Genomic DNA, 16459 nt, shown 5'->3' on the forward strand with positions numbered 1-16459 from the left:
TTATGGGTTAGTTATCCTACACAAACTCTATTATTTCATTGTTGTAAATGCAACTACTAAACTACCATTGTTTTCAGACTTTAAGCCCTTCCTTTTCTATGATAGAGAGGATCTGGGTTCCAAACTTGAACCTCTGATATCTAGGTTGATTAGGCCTTTGGCTTTGCTGGGTTTGACAATAAATCCTTGTGAAATGGTATAAATGTCACACCTCAAAGGTCTGTTTAAGAACATCTACACAATTAACTTTTGTAGCAATTACTTCATATACATCTTTACTTTAGGAACATGGTTAATCCAATATGTTGTAACCTTTTACCAATCAATTTAAATACTCCTCACAATCCTTGCATTTTAGGGGAATTTACACAAAAAACTTTATAATTTGTTCGTCATAGTCAACCACTACATATATACTAAATAGTAAATACTACTTGACTATATATGAGCCCTTGATCTACACTCGAGGCAAAGCCAACTGCAGCAGCTCGACTATCTTGATCTTTATCTGGTAATTGTATCCTTCAACATGTTTGAAATTGAAACTATCAAACATCTACATCTTATATTCCAATAAGTCACTGAGTTTTGCGCAGATAAAGCCTTCTTTATGCCAGGGAAAACATTGTTATTGTGGTCCAAGATTAGTAGAGAACTTGTATATATGTAATGTTTTGATTTTAGATGGAAATGCATCCTCGATGGAGGTACGATAAAATTCATGAAGTTTGCAAGAAACATGGCATCGTCATCACACTTTGCATTGCTGGAATAACTACAGCCCCCAATCCCAGCGCAAGGGAATCTGCATCCGCATGGATATCAATCCTTCAAAAGTGTTATCCTCTCTTGTTTCTTTCTATTCTCTCTGTTTTGAACTGATAATGCACCTCTGTCGTTGGTGTTGGTTTTCATTTTATTTACTCATGAGTTTAGACGGTAACTAATCCAAACACTTCCATTTTGTTTACAAAGAATCCATATTCGGTATTCTTTCTCGTTCAGGACCTTTTCACTTTGCTACAAGAAACTCTTAACTGATGCAAGCAAAATCCAAACTCCCCAACAACAAAAATTCACAAACTAATATTTTTTTTTTCTAGTTCACATTTTGCAAATTATATCCAAACAAATCCTTATAAAGTACTTGCATAATATTTAACCAGAAACCATAATGTGATTAAATGTAGATGGAATATTATTAATGAATAAGTGATTGCTTAATGGAGTAGCCGTCACCTACAAACACAGATCACAGTGTTACGGCCAGAAATTTATTAATGAACAGATGCAATTACATAAGCTAGAACTCTATTGAATTAAAATGAACAAACTGCAAGAATTTGACTGACTAACGCAGTCTCTATCCAAGCATAAATATGAAGTATTGATTAACATCATTAACATGTATGCTGTAGAAGAACTGATAAAATGATTTGATTAACTACACGGTTGTGATGTAGGTACGTTGAGTGTTCAGACGGATTAAAGAGAAATGAAGATCGAGAGGGGCGAGATAATGAAAATCCGGGGGAGGGATACATTTTATATAACAACTTCACAATCTGTAAAGAGCGTCGTCTATGACCTCACAAGTAGAAGTAGAAGTAGAGGTAGTGGCCTAACCGCCAGAACATCAAAACTGGCAAGTAACGATTTCATATAAAATAGTGCATGCGACTGTTTACTCAGAAGGTATATGGATTCACGATCGCAAACATAGACTCATTCGCTATCAACAAACTAATAACAAGGGCGAAGGGCAAGTTTCCCTTTAAAAATGAATCAGTACCTTCAATATAAATCCTAGGTCAAGTCGACAAGATTTTGCACCCTAAAAAATAAATGATTGATTGCAAGTAGTTCTAAAATGGTTGTAAAATCATTAGTTTTTTCCAAGAAGAAACTAGAACGACAAATAATTCTTTGATATCTTTATTGGGAAAAACTAATGAGTTCTTTGATATCTTTATTTTTTGAAGCAATCTGATGACAACAACAAAAGCGAATCAATGCTTTCAGAATTTTCTTCAAACAACATTAAAATACATTTGGAATTGGAATGTAAAATGTAAAGAGGAAAGAAAGAAAAAACTACATAATCTTCATTTGTTTGCATGAATTGAAGGTAAAGTAACAAAATGTACAGTAGGAATGACCGGTCACCACCATTGATGCACCAGAACTCCACTTTTTCTAAGAGAGGTAAACAGTTCCAAGCACTGCCCATATGTTTTCTGGTACTTGGTTGTCCTCACTCCCGGACAGCATTTCTGCCACCTATTGTAATGACACTCGAGAAACAGCTCATCGATCAAACAAATAGCTCCCGTCTCAAACAACATAGGAATCAAATCAAATTCAGTCCCTTCCACATCCATCTTCATCACCACATATTCTTTTTCTGACACCGTATCCTTTAACCAATTCGAAAAATCAAATCCTTGTATCTCATCTACACGACCAACGGAAATTGAACTACCAGAGGACTGAGTTGGTTGAATCCTCCCCATTCCTCTACCTTTTTCTAGCTTTTTATGACCAGGGTCTTCATTAATTTCAAAGAACAGACTCTCGTTTCGCACCCAAGCTGCATAGGGGAGTAAAGTAACACCTTTCTTGTTCTTGTACTCGTCATGAAAAGTCCTATCAGCTTCGATCGCGTATATATCAAAAGTCTTATTTTGCTTAGGATATTGCTTCTTAAACCAACTGACAATGCTAGAGCCATAGCTCCTAGCTCCAACATCAACATACACGTACTTTGTCTTAAAACTGATATCAGCCATGGAAGACAAGTACTTTATATTCTGAATGTTCTTCTTCAAAGTAATCCATGGTTTTTTCGGTTCTTCTTCAATCAAAGGCTCAGCTTTCCTAATCAAATCCAGTTTGTAAGTGGCAACAGAGCATTTATTGTCCAGACCACCACCAACTTTTTCCACCAGTAGACCACTATCCGTGTTGACATAAACCTTTTGCATCACAATTTCCCGAATGAAACGCATATCAGAATCGAACCCAACAAAATCCTTACTCTTTACCAGTTTAAAAGAATGGAACAAATCAAGAAATGATTCAAAACTGTATGTATCGTTGGTCGTAGTGTGGATAACCAGAAACCCTTCAGCCTTCATCGTCCGAGTAATCTCCGCCACAAAGTCACCCGGCCTCAATGATTTCTCCACTACTCCACCTCCACAAAAGACGAAATCAAAACTCTCATCATCGAACGGCTGTTTAAAACCCTGCCCCGAAACCACCAATGGCTTGAAACCTTTCTTAGCGATACCAATGGAATCCTCCACACCTAGCTCCTTCAGGGCGAAAACGTCAGCTCCTGTTGGTGTTTCCACGCAAAGGGTTTTCGAATTAAGGCTCAAAACGCCATCAGATATGAGATCCTGGAACACGGAGGAGTAAAATCTTACAGCTTTCTGGAATCCCTTCGTGGACCAAAGATCAGGAACTTTCTTGGGCATCGACGCTGACTGCACACCGGAGGACGAAAAGGTCACTGACGAGGCTTTGTTCAGCTTCCCAGCACCGGCGACGAGGGTGAAATTATCCGGCAACGAAAAGAAACAGAAATCACCGATGTCACACGACTCTCCTCGGATAGTCACCACGTAAGCAAATCGGATAGCGATGATAAACACACACAAGAGAAACAGACGCACCAGAAAATTCCTCAGAAAGTTGGGTTTCCCCCAACTCGGCTCCATAACAAACAAACAATCAAAATCCTATCTAAAAAAAGAATCTTTTTTCCTATTCTGTGTGCATTCCCGTGTATGTAAAGCTTAAAAAAACAGGGAATAATCTTCCCAATTAACGACAGCAGAAGCGAGCAGAAGTATGGTTACCCCCGACGAGTGAGCGGATGGGAAAAGGGTAGAAGAAAGGAAACTTGAAGAAAACAAGATAAACAAATCGGGGAAACATAATTGGGCCGTTGGTTGGCGAAACTGACTCAGAAATTTAGGTCATAATAATTTTCTGGTATTAATCTATAAATAGTAATGATTATTTGGTTGATCTTCGTATATTATACGAGAGTGTTTCGGATTTTAGCTTTGATTTGAAGAAGGAAAGAAAAATAATGGACGCGAGAGGATGGATAGGGGAAGAAGACGATGTGGGGTGGGTGACTGGAGGAGCCGGTCGTCAAGGAGTTAATATCACATGCGGCAGTTGCACAAGTCAAATAGATTGTTTCTTGATCAGATTTCTTTCTACCTTCACACTTTGCATATAATTCTTTATATTATATATGAAAAAACAGGTTTGTACTATAAATTTCAATTTTAAATATTTAGTAATACAAACAGATTAAAATATTAAAAAAAAATATTTGGATTGTGTCATTTGGCCATATTTCCGTGATTTCAATGTGTTACCGTTATTTGATTAAATTCAATCCAGTACATTTTAATTTATATCTCTTTTGTTACATCACTTGTGATGTGTGACGGAAAACCCTAAAACATTTGAGAGGTAAAAAGAGTGAGTGTGAGATAATATTGACGGAAAACTCTAGAACATTTGAGAGGTAAAAAAAGTCACTGTGAGGTAATATTTTGTTAAATTTTATAAATTAAATTCTTTTGTCATTTTCACTTGATAATACACATTATATAATGCATTGTCTAGTTAATTCGAGATATAATTTTTGCATAAGAAATCGTTATAATTCAATGCATCAACGGATGTCTTCTTACGAAGATTTCTCAATTTGATAAAAAGAAGTGCATCCGGGTACAGGGGATTATTTATGGGAACAAGACATGCGGAGAGAAGCTGGAAAGGATGGCGACACGGGGTTTCCCCCATTTTGCCAGCTGGATATCAGATTCCTTTAGCGGAGGAAGAATTTAAGTTACCGTTAGTTTCGTTGCTTTCCCACTTTTTAAGAACCGATTGATTGAACAGACTTTTTTTTAAGGACAATATCATTAAAAGTTTCTGGAACTAATCTTAAACTAATTAATCCAATCCATGTACTCCCCCCCTTGTGGCTTACACGCAGGGGGGGTGGGGTATACCGAGACGTAGTCAGCATATTTGCTCTATTTTAAATTATATAACATTTTAATTTTTTAAATTAAGTGACTCGTGCGAATTTGAAATATAATTTTGTTTTCAAAAAAATTGGATCACTCTAGATTTCGTGTCTGACAAAAATGCAGTAATGAATATAGATTGAGAAATATATCATCTTGAAGAGAGAATCGAACAACTCGATGGATCAAAGTCAAAATGGAATTTTCCCAGACTCTTCCAATGGTCATCATTTTACTCTGATGTGGCTCCAAATTCTTTTATTTAAAGCTTTTGTTGAACTCTCTCGTCTCATGCCTCTACCTAAACGTTAAAAAAATTACGTCAAAATCTTATTGAATCAAGATTGCTTCATTAATTTTGTCTTCCCCTCAAGTAACCCTTTCTTGGTGGGTTCGCTACCAAATTGCTATACCCCATGCTAAAGAAAAGAAGTCGACAAAGATAGCTACATGCACAAACAGATTAATAAAGACAAAGCACGTTGCTAGAGAAAATGTGCGATTAGATAAACAAGTGTATTATTTTGTTCAAGTTTCATTTTCATTTGGTTCAATGCCAAATATTTTTGTCTATTGTGAATATGATTGTAGATTCCTTCGTAGCAACATAATGATATATATAAATCAGAATAATTGAATTTAATGCAGAAAGTTCTACATTTTAAAGGGGGATAGTCCGAAGAAGTTATGGATCAAATTTACAACTTTCTTACCGACAAAATTTCCAAAATAAGTAGTGATATATGTCATAACATGATACGTAACATATCGAACACAAAGGGTGATCATATACCATTCTTTCAAGAATTATTTGGTGGGAGAGCCGTTTCGATGTTTGAAGGCATGAGAATGTTGAAACCATCTGCAGCGGTTGAAATGAGCATTCCCGGTATCTGTGAATGCCAGTGAAGTTCTTTCAAGTCCTTCTGGCCCTGCGAGATGAACAAGTTTGAGGCTTGGGAGTGGAATTGATTTCAGTTCAGGAGAAGGGACAGAGAATGTGGTGGTACCTGATGAACGAAGAGTAGCTGTGGAGGTATATCTGTGGGTGCATTGACTTGCTCTTTCGTCATGGCTTTGAACTCGGCCTCCTCTTCTTCATCCCTCTCCAGAGAAAGGTCCCATATTCTGAAAATTTTAAGTAGAGTGGGTCGATAGAATACGAGTTAAGAGGATGAAACTGCTAGAAGATACTATCAGTGATGGGTGATATTTGGAGATTTCTCACGTTAATTGATTGTCAGTTGAAGAAACTGCCAAGGTGGAAGCCTCGTGTGGACTCCATTCAATGGAAGTAATGGGATGTTTATGGTACTCAAAATGTGCCACAACCGAGTCTCCTTCCTGAGGGCAAAAATAGAGTTAAGACAGGCAAACTTGAGTTAATCTAAAAAAGAACAGGTTTACGCACTCGAGCAAATTGCCTTTTTCGTTTCATCCCCGTCAAAGAAATTGGGAAAACCATAACCAAAAAATGGTCTGGAAAGAAGCATCAATGGCTCTGTCGGATGCAAAATCAGAGAGAGAGAGCTTTTCCTAGACCTTGAGGACACAATGCGATCCCAAGCTCCATATTTTCAGCCCGCTCGGCTTGAATCTTAAAAAAACTATTTTTAGGCTCGAGCTCAGGTCAACTAGGAGTCCAAATTTGAGCTCGATTCGTTTGGATTTAATTATTGAGCTCTATTAAGCAAGGGCTCAAATTCAGAATAAAGCTTTTGAACTAGTATAATTTTAAATAAATTTGCAAAATATCAAATAAAATATTAAAGTTTGGAATAAGCTCAAGCTGTCAAACAAAACATTCTGGCTGGAATTTGACTAAAAAATATATTCGACCATGTTCGAGCTCGGCTAATATATGAAGCAAATTCAAACCAACTAGAAAAACTTGAGAACTGGTTTTATTTCCAATCCCAGTTAAGTTCCATGTTCGAGCTCGGCTAATATTTGACTCAATTTATTTCCAATCCCAGTTAAGTTCCAAGCCTCCCACACAACCAAGAAATTAACACCAAGTCTTAGTAACTGTTGAGAAGATTTGAAAACACACCTTGAGCAATCTAAGATCCCGGATTGAAAATGTTCCATCATCACAGCCAGATGCTAGCATGCAACTCGCCAATCTAGTTAAAGAAACAAGCAATATAATAAAGATATTTGGCAAGATGATGGAAAAACAGTAGAATGATACTGATGGTTAACACCTGTTCCACGTTAAAACGTTTACATCAGCTTTATGCGCTTTGATGGAAACAGCTGGAGACTTTCCTGATCGGATATCCCAAATTACAACATGCCCATCAACGGAGCATGATGCGAAGACGGGAGGTTCTGTAGGACTCCACTGCGAATAGGTAATAAACCATCATTGTGGAACAGAGAGCAATATATAAGAACATGCTTAAAAATGCAAGTTTACCTGTAAATCTTCCACACTAGCTGTGTGTCCAACAAAGGGATTGCTATCAATGTTCCATGTAGAATCAGATGCTGGTTCCCACAGATGAATACAATTCTTGCAATCCCCTACGTATATGTAAGCATATAATGATTACACCAATTTGTATGCATGTTTCGCTATCAGGAAATACAATCTGATGTAGTCGAGCAACATAAAGGAAGCCATCAAGAAATACCAGACACAAGCCTTCCAGGGACGAGTGGACTCCAGTCTATGGCATAGCCTTCATCCTTGTGTCCGCCAAATTTGACCAAGGGAGATTGATTCGATACAGTTGATTCTCCATGGTTAGTTTCAGCATCCGATCCAACCAAAGCAATTAGGTGAGAACTGAAGTCCCACAACTGCAAATCATCGAAAAGGAATTTAGAAGTTTAAGCATTTAGAATATCTTGAAAAGGGTTATAGAGCGAGTTTTCCTAAAATAAATATTTCACTTGACAAGTCCCATTTACAAGAAAGCCAAATGTCATATCCATCCTTTAAAGAAGGCCATTGTTTGTGGTCATTGCAGGTGTACAGGACAAAATAAGATCTGATCATGAGAATTCAAATTCTAAGTCATATCCAGCCTTTAATGGAGGCTGTTTGTTTTTGGTCCTTGCGTTTTGTCATGTAATACTGGACAAACTAAAATACTGAGAATTCAAATTATAATTTTTCACTGTATAAAGAACTAAATCAAGGCAAAAGCAATCCACAGTACTATGTAAAGCTCACCGAACATCTGATACCAAAACATATTACCTGAACAAGACCGGTATCTGCCCATGAAGCACAGATATGGGGATTTTGTGGCATAGCACGTAGGCGGTTAACACATCCTTGATGAGACACCTTACGTAGCTGTAGATCCATCAAGAGAAGATGCAGAACACCTTATATCCACTGCATGAAATTAAAGAAGCTAAAAAATTAAATATCCGCCACTTAATACAAGAATACCTGCAAAACAGGGGCCATAGTTCCGCCACCCTCCTCTTCATCATCCTCGTCGCTGTCGGTACTATCACTATCCATGTCAGAACCATCATTATTTTTCTTTGTTGGCAATAGTTTACGTCTCTTCCCAGAAATGTTAGATATCTTAAATATTCCAATAGAATTCCAAGACGCTTTTTCTGCCTGAAAATATGGGAAATCAACAATTGATGACGATGAATCACTGCCACTTTAGAAATTATCAAACAGACTTTTTAACTTTATGGCAAAATATTGAAAATTGAAACTAAATAAAAGAACAGGTGGTAAAATTGTTGCACATTGAGCCATTTTCTCATCGAAAAATCATGTTGGGCGTATCAACAGTGTTCAATTCCTCTGACATTGCAAAAAATTTAGGCTAAGGCATATGTTTTAATGTCGTCAATTTCCGTGGCTCATAACACCATAATCAGTGTAACGGTCCCAGCTTCATAACTACATACGTAAATTAGAACTAATATGCTTATGGGCAGGGATTGAGAACAAACCTGCGTTCCAGTAACGCAATACACTGTATGTGGAAACTCAGTTCGCACCAACCCCAATGAATCACGCAAGATATCAAAACTGCTCCAGATCAAAATATAATATTAGTTCCTCTTTCACAGTATTATGCCAAAGCTCACTTCATCCACAAAAAAAGAATATGGTCACACTTGATTATGGAGATCAGTAAAAAAAAAAGTATCATGGCAGTAAATACTTTTCTGCGAGAAAATGACCTCAAACAAGGCCATCCAATGTGAAAGGCATGAAGATAGTTGTACGCAGAAGGGTCGCACTGGAGCTCCTCTCCCTCCTCCAATTTGTCTACACCAGGTTGCCATACCTTTGTTGGAACTGAAGGTTCAGAATTTGATGATGATCCCTCACCTTTCTTCAAACCCTATAGTTATTTGCATATTATCCTTAAAAATCGTCTATTCAAGCACTCAGATTGACGAAATAAATTACCAAAATAAAACATTCAAACAATAAAAAAAAGTACAATGAAAGATTGCATTTTACTTTGTTTTTCCGTTTGGCCTTTTTCGGGTTCTTTAAGCTCCGAGCCATTCCCAATATCTGAAAGTTATATATCAAGAATAACGACGAGGAAATTCAGGTGATGTCGTGTATATATCAGAAGAGAGGTGCGAAGGGTTTGGGAATTAGGGTTTATCGAATTGGGAAAAAAATCTAGGGAAAAAAATTTATGTGGGCCAAAATCTGAACGTGGGCTTTAACCAATATTTAAGGCGATTGCACTTAAATTTGGGCTTGGTTTGTTGACAACAATATTTGGCCTTAAATTTGTCTTGAAAGTTAATTATTTATATTATAGCTCTCAAAGACATAAATATTTTAAATTTTGGATGATCTTTCGAATTTTTATTAATTATAATAAATCATCTCTTCAGTTGAAAATTTAAAAATAAAAATTTTAAAAAATGTCTATACCATAAACAATTATATGATTTGGTCTTCAAACGTAGATGTTTGTCACAGCTCGTCATTTTCAGATGTTTTTCTTGCTCTCTTCAGCCCAACTGATTTGGTCTTCAAACGTAGTTACAAAGAATGGTTATAGACATTAAATACAAGATTTGACAAACCTAAGCGTTATACTTTCTTCTTTTCCATTCAATGAAACAAAGATGTTAGTTGTCCCATATCGGTTAGATAAAATATCTGGGAGTTGTATATATGATCTTGGACAATCCTCCGTTCTTGAGCTAGTTTTCGAGGTTGAGTTAAGTCCAAGTTCCAATCTTAACAAAAGATTCACTGAAATTTGGTATGTGGTAGGATTTTTCTTCTCTCCGGATCATGAGCATGGACACTTCTCATCGTGTTTAGATTTGATCCAAGCATCATAGATCTTTGTATTTGCTTAGAAACACAGAAAAATCTTCCCGCTATCCTAAACAAGCTAGGAAATGTGCTGGGAATACAAGAATTGACCTGCTCGTAATGTTCGCTGTTTTGATTCGATTCTAGATAAAATCGTTCGAAAGCACGTCATTTGGATACGAGCAAAACGATCAGCGGTTCCAGACATTTGTTTATGCAGATAATCTATTTTGTTGAATATTGATTTTTCTGGAACAAATTTTGATTCTTTTTGGCATTTTATCAAAACTTCAACTGGTTATCCATTAACAAATTGCTTCAGAAAATAAATTGAAAAAAAAAAAAAAAAAACAAGTTAGCCTTCGTTCCTCAGACCCAAGATAACTTGTTCCCTCGCAATATCTAAGCAAAAAATATGTCCAACTTGAAGGGAAGTCCAACAAGCCACACTTTTTCTTGTTTTCATCTGTCTGGATAAGCTACTGAATTTGGATTTCATAAAATCACACACATCCAGTCTTCATACTGAGCCAGGGACCTCAAATTCCTACCACATTTGAAACTCAGAATCTTCATACGACTGCTTCGCTAGCCATAGCCATAGAACTCAAACCCGATCTCAGAGCCTTGATCTTATAGCCTTCCACATCGATATGGTTTCGCCTCATTCCATTTCATCCAACTGAAGTTTCCAACATTTGGGATCCAATTCAGCCTGCAAATCGACAAAAACACAAAATTCAATCACACTTGACCTACAGTACTTGATCATGGAAGATACTCAATCCTGATGCTTTACCTCGAACACTTTATCCCTCCACTGAATTGAGCAACCCCGAGCTTCCAAATGCTCGAATAGACGTTGTGGCAACAATGATTTAAACGACGTGTGAAGCTTTACTTTAGTTAATCCTCCACATGCTAAGAGGGCGGCCGCTATTCCACTCGGGGTCAAGCCATCTAGATGAAGAACAGTCAAGCTCTGTAGACAGCTTATGCTTGCAAGGGATAATAGCCCCATGTCGGTGACTAATGTGTATGACAGATTTATCTGAATGAAAAGTGGATACATCAGAGAGTACTATTTTTGGATGTGAATCGTGTGTAAGAATGGGGAAAACACTAAAGAATAATCGCTAATTACCTGTTTGAGGTTTTGAGAAAAGTGGGCATGAGAAATCATTCCAGAATCATTGATGTTAGGACATTTTTTAGTATCTAACTTCGCAAGTTGTCGGCATCCCTCGGCTATAGCTGCTAGACCCAAAGATGTGATAAGGGTGCAACCTCGAATTTCTAGTGTGTGTAGCTTCGAACATTTTGATAATGACATCAACGAGAGATCAGTGACGAGTTCACAGTATGCTATGTTGACTGTTTCGAGGTCAGGGCAACCACGAGAAATGGCCAAAACCCCTGAATCAGTAATTCCAGGCGATCTGCAAAGAGAAGAGTACCTATTAATTTTCAAACAGGAAATGAAGTATTTAGAATTGGTTATTGATGAGATTTTTCAAGGTTGATTACAATTCAAAAAGTTCCAACACAATGAAGTTCCAGAAATATGTTGCATATTGCAGGCCTAGGCATTTGTAACTATCGAATTTGCTGTAAAATTTGAATCTTTTTAATAAAACAGTGAACACCATCTTTTGATTGTTGCGACACAATAGCATCACACGGGTACAGGGACATTGTTGCTTTCAAACATTTATTCAGAACACAATTAGATTGAATTGGTACAATGATACAAATGATAACATGGAAATAATATGCATATGCTAACCTGTATAAGTCTAACTCTCTGAGCTTCGAACAGCCTTTGCCAACATGGATAAGCCCTTCATCAGTTATATTCAGGCAGATTCCCAACTTTAAGCTTGACAGGTGTGAGCACCTCGAGATCGATTTTAAGCCTGAAGTAAAATAATTCAACCATCCTCAATACCAAATTCATCATTAGTAACCATTCCACATTTTCTTCACAAAAATAAAGCAGTTACCTTCATCATCTATTTCATTATCAGTAAGGTCAAGCTCCTCGAGATATGGACATTGCTGCCCCATCAAAACGAAAGCATCGGCCGAAACCAAGGTGCAGGACTCCATCTTGAGGGAAGTGAGGGAGGTACAAGAACTCGTTATATGTGACAAAGAAACTCGAGTAATTTTGCGGCAGCAAGTGATATCTAGTTTTCTCAAATCTTTATGTTTATTGACGAGGAAAGATAGTCCTTCATCCCTCACTCCCACGCACTTACTTAAGCTCAGTTCTCGCAGAGATGCACACCAGTTTCCTATGGATTTAAGCCCCGAACATGTGACCTCGCAACCGTCAAATTTTACAGATTGCAGTGTAGAGAACTTAAGCAAACGATCTGTAAGAGAGATATCCACCTGGAGAAAAAGTATAAAATGAGCCAATTGAAAACTTCATCACCAGAGGAAGAGGATATATGGAGGAGACTCACGCAAGAAACATATGATACGATGAGTTCCCTCAAATATGGAGCAGCACTGGCCAGAGAAAACAAACCCACATGGCTTACGTTCTGACAGCTCGACACATCAAGTTTCTGCTAAGACCGAGAGGTCATATGTTAGTAGAGACAAACTCGTAGCATGAGAACTTATACTGCTCCGCCATTTTTGCTGTAAAACAGAATCCTAAGAACCTTGATGGAATTTCAAGAATTTTATGTTCTATGTAATCTCAAGTCACCTAAATAATCCACCACGACCAAAAAAAATTAATTGTAACTCAGAAAAGAATGTGAAATAACATGATTTTGGCAGCCATTTCCGAATCAATGAGGAAAAAACAAAAAAAGCCCAATCCAGACAATACCTCGAGTGATTTGCATTGTTTGAGCTCTGCAAGAGTTTCATCATCGAGACCAAAACACCCTTCCAATACCAAATCTTCGAGGTGTTCGAGCTCCAAGATTTGTGGCAGGCAATTATTTGTTATCTACATACAACAACATTTAGACAAACAATATTAATTTTTTACTCCATTATTCTATCTCTATGTATATACATACATTAGCTATATCGTTAAACCTAACAAGCGCAAGATTGGCAACAGAGCAATCCTAAATGTTCCGTCAATTACTAATCAGAAAACGGAACAATTACGACCTACGACTACTGAAAAACATGAAACCTTACCTGCAAGAAAGAGAGATCCAAGTACCGAAGATCCTTACACTTAACAGCAACTATGCCAACCCCTAAGTCACCAACACCAAGACACCATTTCAAGCTGAGAACCTTCAGCTTCTTACAACCCACAGCAATACAACTAACCCCAATATCAGTGATCGATTTACACCTCACAAGCCACAGTTTTTCCAAGTTCTTGGCCTCAGCTATCGCTGCTGCGGCCAAGTCCTTGAGTTCTGTGTCGTTTGACAGATCAATCTCCACCAAATTCCGACAATTCATCACCAAATTTGACAACCCCAAATGAGTAAAAAACGTGGACCTGGAAAGATTGATCGAACTCAACATTTCCTTGCTTTGAGATGATATTATATTCAGTAACGTGTCTGTAATCCTGGGACACGAGGAAAGATCGAGATTTGACACGAAAGGGTATCTCTTCAGAACTTTTCCCAAGTGTTCTGAACGAAGGGGCTTCAAAAGCTTTCTGTGGCGAGACTCGATCGTGTAGAACGATCTGCAAACAAGAGAGAATGACTTCGTATCAAGTGGGTCGCCTTGGAGGAAATCTAGGATGATGAAAACGATCTCTTCGGAGAGAACATCAAAGGGGTTGAAGGAACACGATTTTTGCCTCTTCGTTGGCATGATAAAGGCGGAATCTTTAAGGATCTCCGAAACACAAGCGCAGAAAGCAGGCTCTAAATGATTCAAAAAGCCACAGATTTCAAGCTTTCTTCAGTCACATGCGGAAGAAAATCTATCGCAGGTGGAGATGGCGTAGATTGAGAGACGAGAGCATAATAAATTAATTATTTGGTTTCTTCTCGCATATTAACCAAAGTTTATAAGCTACTTTTAGGACATAATTACCCTTCTTTCACAGACAGCACATGGGATGTTGCAGTTGACACATACAGACACTTCCCATTAAAAATCTGGCATAGATACAGATATTTTCTCTACATCAACAACAAACATCACAGCGTATGATCCTTTCGTCAAAATACACGTATATACTCACAAAAAATTCTGAAAGCAAACGTAAATCCGAATGACTTAAACTCAAGAAGATTCGAAACTGTATGAAGGAGGGTATTCTTGTCTTTTCGACTGTGAATTGACAGGGGGGGGTACGGAAAAGGACAGATAAGAACGGTAGAAGACCAGGGGAGGACGTGACGAGGGTAGTTTGGGGAAGATAAAAAGTCATTTCCTTGATTCCATTCGGGTATCATTCGGTGGAGAAAATATTTGAGGAAGGACGTACCGTAACTGCGGAAAGTACCAAACATATTTATTATTTATTATTATTATATTTTATATAAAATATGGTTGAAAAAAAAGGAATAGGACTTTTAATATTGTTGGTGGGGAAGGCCGTACTTATGACTTGTGGACTTACGACCTTACCCTGATAAGAACGCCAACACCAATTATAAGTCACTCCCTCAATTTACACATATTTTCTTATAAGTCCCTTTCACCTTATCAACATTATAATTTATATATTATTATTATTATTAAACAAGTAAATTTTTAATGATTTCTCGAACTCGAGCTGCTGATCGATATCGACGACATCGAATAACATGTCATATACCAAAAGACGATGTGTTTACTTCCTATTGTTACACTGTTATTACAATGTGCTAATTTTAGAGGTAAAAACTTGTGTGAAATGGTCTCACGGGTCGTATTTTGTGAGACGAATCTCTTATTTGAGTCATCCATGAAAAAGTATTAATTTTTATGCTAAGAGTATTACTTTTTATTGTGAATATTAGTAGGGTTGACCCGTCTCATAGATAAAGATTGGTGAGATCGTCTCACAAGAAATATACTCTATTTTAGAATGTAGATCTTGACATGTGATTTACGATTTGATAATTGAAACTGTATAAAGCTGTGCTTGTGGTTTTAAAAAAAAAGTTTGAATTCCTAATTTGACATATAGTTGATATGAGATTTACATAAAATGTATTGAAATAAATTTGAAAGCATGTATTTATGAAATGTATTATTTTAGATTTCTCGATCCGATTGTGTCATTTTACATGTTTGGGCTGAGAATAATTTTTGTGTGGAATCCTACAGTTTAGCAAACAAGATTCAAAGAAAACAAATGGAGAAATTTAAATAAGCAAGCTTTTTTGTGTATTTTTCTAAGGTAAAAACCTGTGAGAGATGTCTCACGAGTCGTATTTTGTGATAAAGATCTCTTATTTGGGTCATCCATGAAAAAATATTACTTTTAATGCTAAGAGTATTATTTTTTATTGGGAATATCGGTAAGGTTGACCCGACTCACAACGTCTCATAGATAAAGATTCGAGAGACCGTCTCACAAGAGACCTACTCTTTTTCTAATTGTCAAGCATATGCTAATTGTGGATTTTCAGTAAGGTGGATTCGGGGAAATATTGATTTCATCGATAAAAAAGAAGTCAAAGTTATATAAATAATTATTATACACGCATTTATGGAACTTACAAAAAAATTAAAATTAGTAATATATTTCCTAGTGCTTGTGGGATAAAGTTTGACAAATTATTGTATGATAATAGTAGCACTCAAAAGAGAAAGAAAGCTTTGGTGGAGGTTGAAACTTGTGAGGTTTATACCATGCAACTTGCCAACTGAATCTCTCAACTTTTGCTTTAGTTGATCACAAAAGTAGTCGGATTTTATGTCGACTCGACTCATTCAAAAATATTATTTTTATATTAATAATATTAGTTATAAAACGAGTCAATCCATTTGACATACATATACACACGTAAAGTCGTCTCACAAAAGACATTTTTTTATGTGACTCTATGTTAATCATCTTTTACTCATAAGCATGTGTACCAACAAATATTATATTATCCTTAATTTAAAAACCCCAAGAAATTATGATATTGAATTATAATTTTTTTTATTTAATTATCAAAAAATCTTATATCCC

The 16459-nt window shown here is 36.8% G+C and overlaps 3 protein-coding genes across 3 annotated transcripts; all 3 read right to left on the reverse strand.

The window, feature by feature from the left end:
• Positions 1-1990: 1990 nt before the first annotated feature.
• Positions 1991-4120, reverse strand: LOC142528986 (uncharacterized). Its single transcript, XM_075634318.1, has one exon. It carries the CDS (start codon positions 3723-3725, stop codon positions 2163-2165), a length of 1563 nt encoding a protein of 520 aa, XP_075490433.1. The 5' UTR covers positions 3726-4120; the 3' UTR covers positions 1991-2162.
• Positions 4121-5701: 1581 nt separating this feature from the next.
• LOC142529871 (protein HEAT STRESS TOLERANT DWD 1-like) lies at positions 5702-9711 on the reverse strand. The gene is made up of 12 exons (XM_075635554.1): positions 9520-9711; positions 9234-9397; positions 9000-9078; positions 8473-8652; positions 8275-8373; positions 7703-7871; positions 7486-7592; positions 7271-7410; positions 7117-7189; positions 6292-6407; positions 6074-6191; positions 5702-5995 (listed from the first exon to the last, which is right to left on the reverse strand). The coding sequence occupies exons 1-12, from the start codon at positions 9565-9567 to the stop codon at positions 5864-5866; spliced, it is 1425 nt and encodes a 474-aa protein (XP_075491669.1). The 5' UTR covers positions 9568-9711; the 3' UTR covers positions 5702-5863.
• Positions 9712-10606: 895 nt separating this feature from the next.
• Positions 10607-14524, reverse strand: LOC142529150 (F-box/LRR-repeat protein 3). The gene is made up of 8 exons (XM_075634577.1): positions 13516-14524; positions 13193-13315; positions 12816-12920; positions 12348-12741; positions 12131-12260; positions 11489-11783; positions 11144-11395; positions 10607-11059 (listed from the first exon to the last, which is right to left on the reverse strand). Exons 1-8 carry the CDS (start codon positions 14155-14157, stop codon positions 11009-11011), a joined length of 1992 nt encoding a protein of 663 aa, XP_075490692.1. The 5' UTR covers positions 14158-14524; the 3' UTR covers positions 10607-11008.
• Positions 14525-16459: the final 1935 nt, after the last annotated feature.

This window comes from Primulina tabacum, chromosome 16, assembly GCF_025594145.1.
Source record: "Primulina tabacum isolate GXHZ01 chromosome 16, ASM2559414v2, whole genome shotgun sequence".
Classification (NCBI taxonomy): domain Eukaryota; kingdom Viridiplantae; phylum Streptophyta; class Magnoliopsida; order Lamiales; family Gesneriaceae; genus Primulina; species Primulina tabacum.

What these genes read in the sequence shown, in the direction of transcription:
- LOC142529150 (XM_075634577.1), bottom strand. Translation starts at nt 14,157, where the DNA reads ATGCCAACGAAGAGGCAAAAATCGTGTTCCTTCAACCCCTTTGATGTT. An exon ending in AGAGAGTTAGACTTATACAG is followed by an intron (nt 11,784 to 12,130) that starts GTTAGCATATGC and finishes TTCTCTTTGCAG; the next exon opens with ATCGCCTGGAATTACTGATT. An exon ending in GGAGGGATAAAGTGTTCGAG is followed by an intron (nt 11,060 to 11,143) that starts GTAAAGCATCAG and finishes GTCGATTTGCAG; the next exon opens with GCTGAATTGGATCCCAAATG.
- LOC142528986 (XM_075634318.1), bottom strand. Translation starts at nt 3,725, where the DNA reads ATGGAGCCGAGTTGGGGGAAACCCAACTTTCTGAGGAATTTTCTGGTG.
- LOC142529871 (XM_075635554.1), bottom strand. Translation starts at nt 9,567, where the DNA reads ATGGCTCGGAGCTTAAAGAACCCGAAAAAGGCCAAACGGAAAAACAAA. An exon ending in CCCTGGAAGGCTTGTGTCTG is followed by an intron (nt 7,593 to 7,702) that starts GTATTTCTTGAT and finishes ACATATACGTAG; the next exon opens with GGGATTGCAAGAATTGTATT. An exon ending in AGCTACTCTTCGTTCATCAG is followed by an intron (nt 5,996 to 6,073) that starts GTACCACCACAT and finishes TTCATCTCGCAG; the next exon opens with GGCCAGAAGGACTTGAAAGA.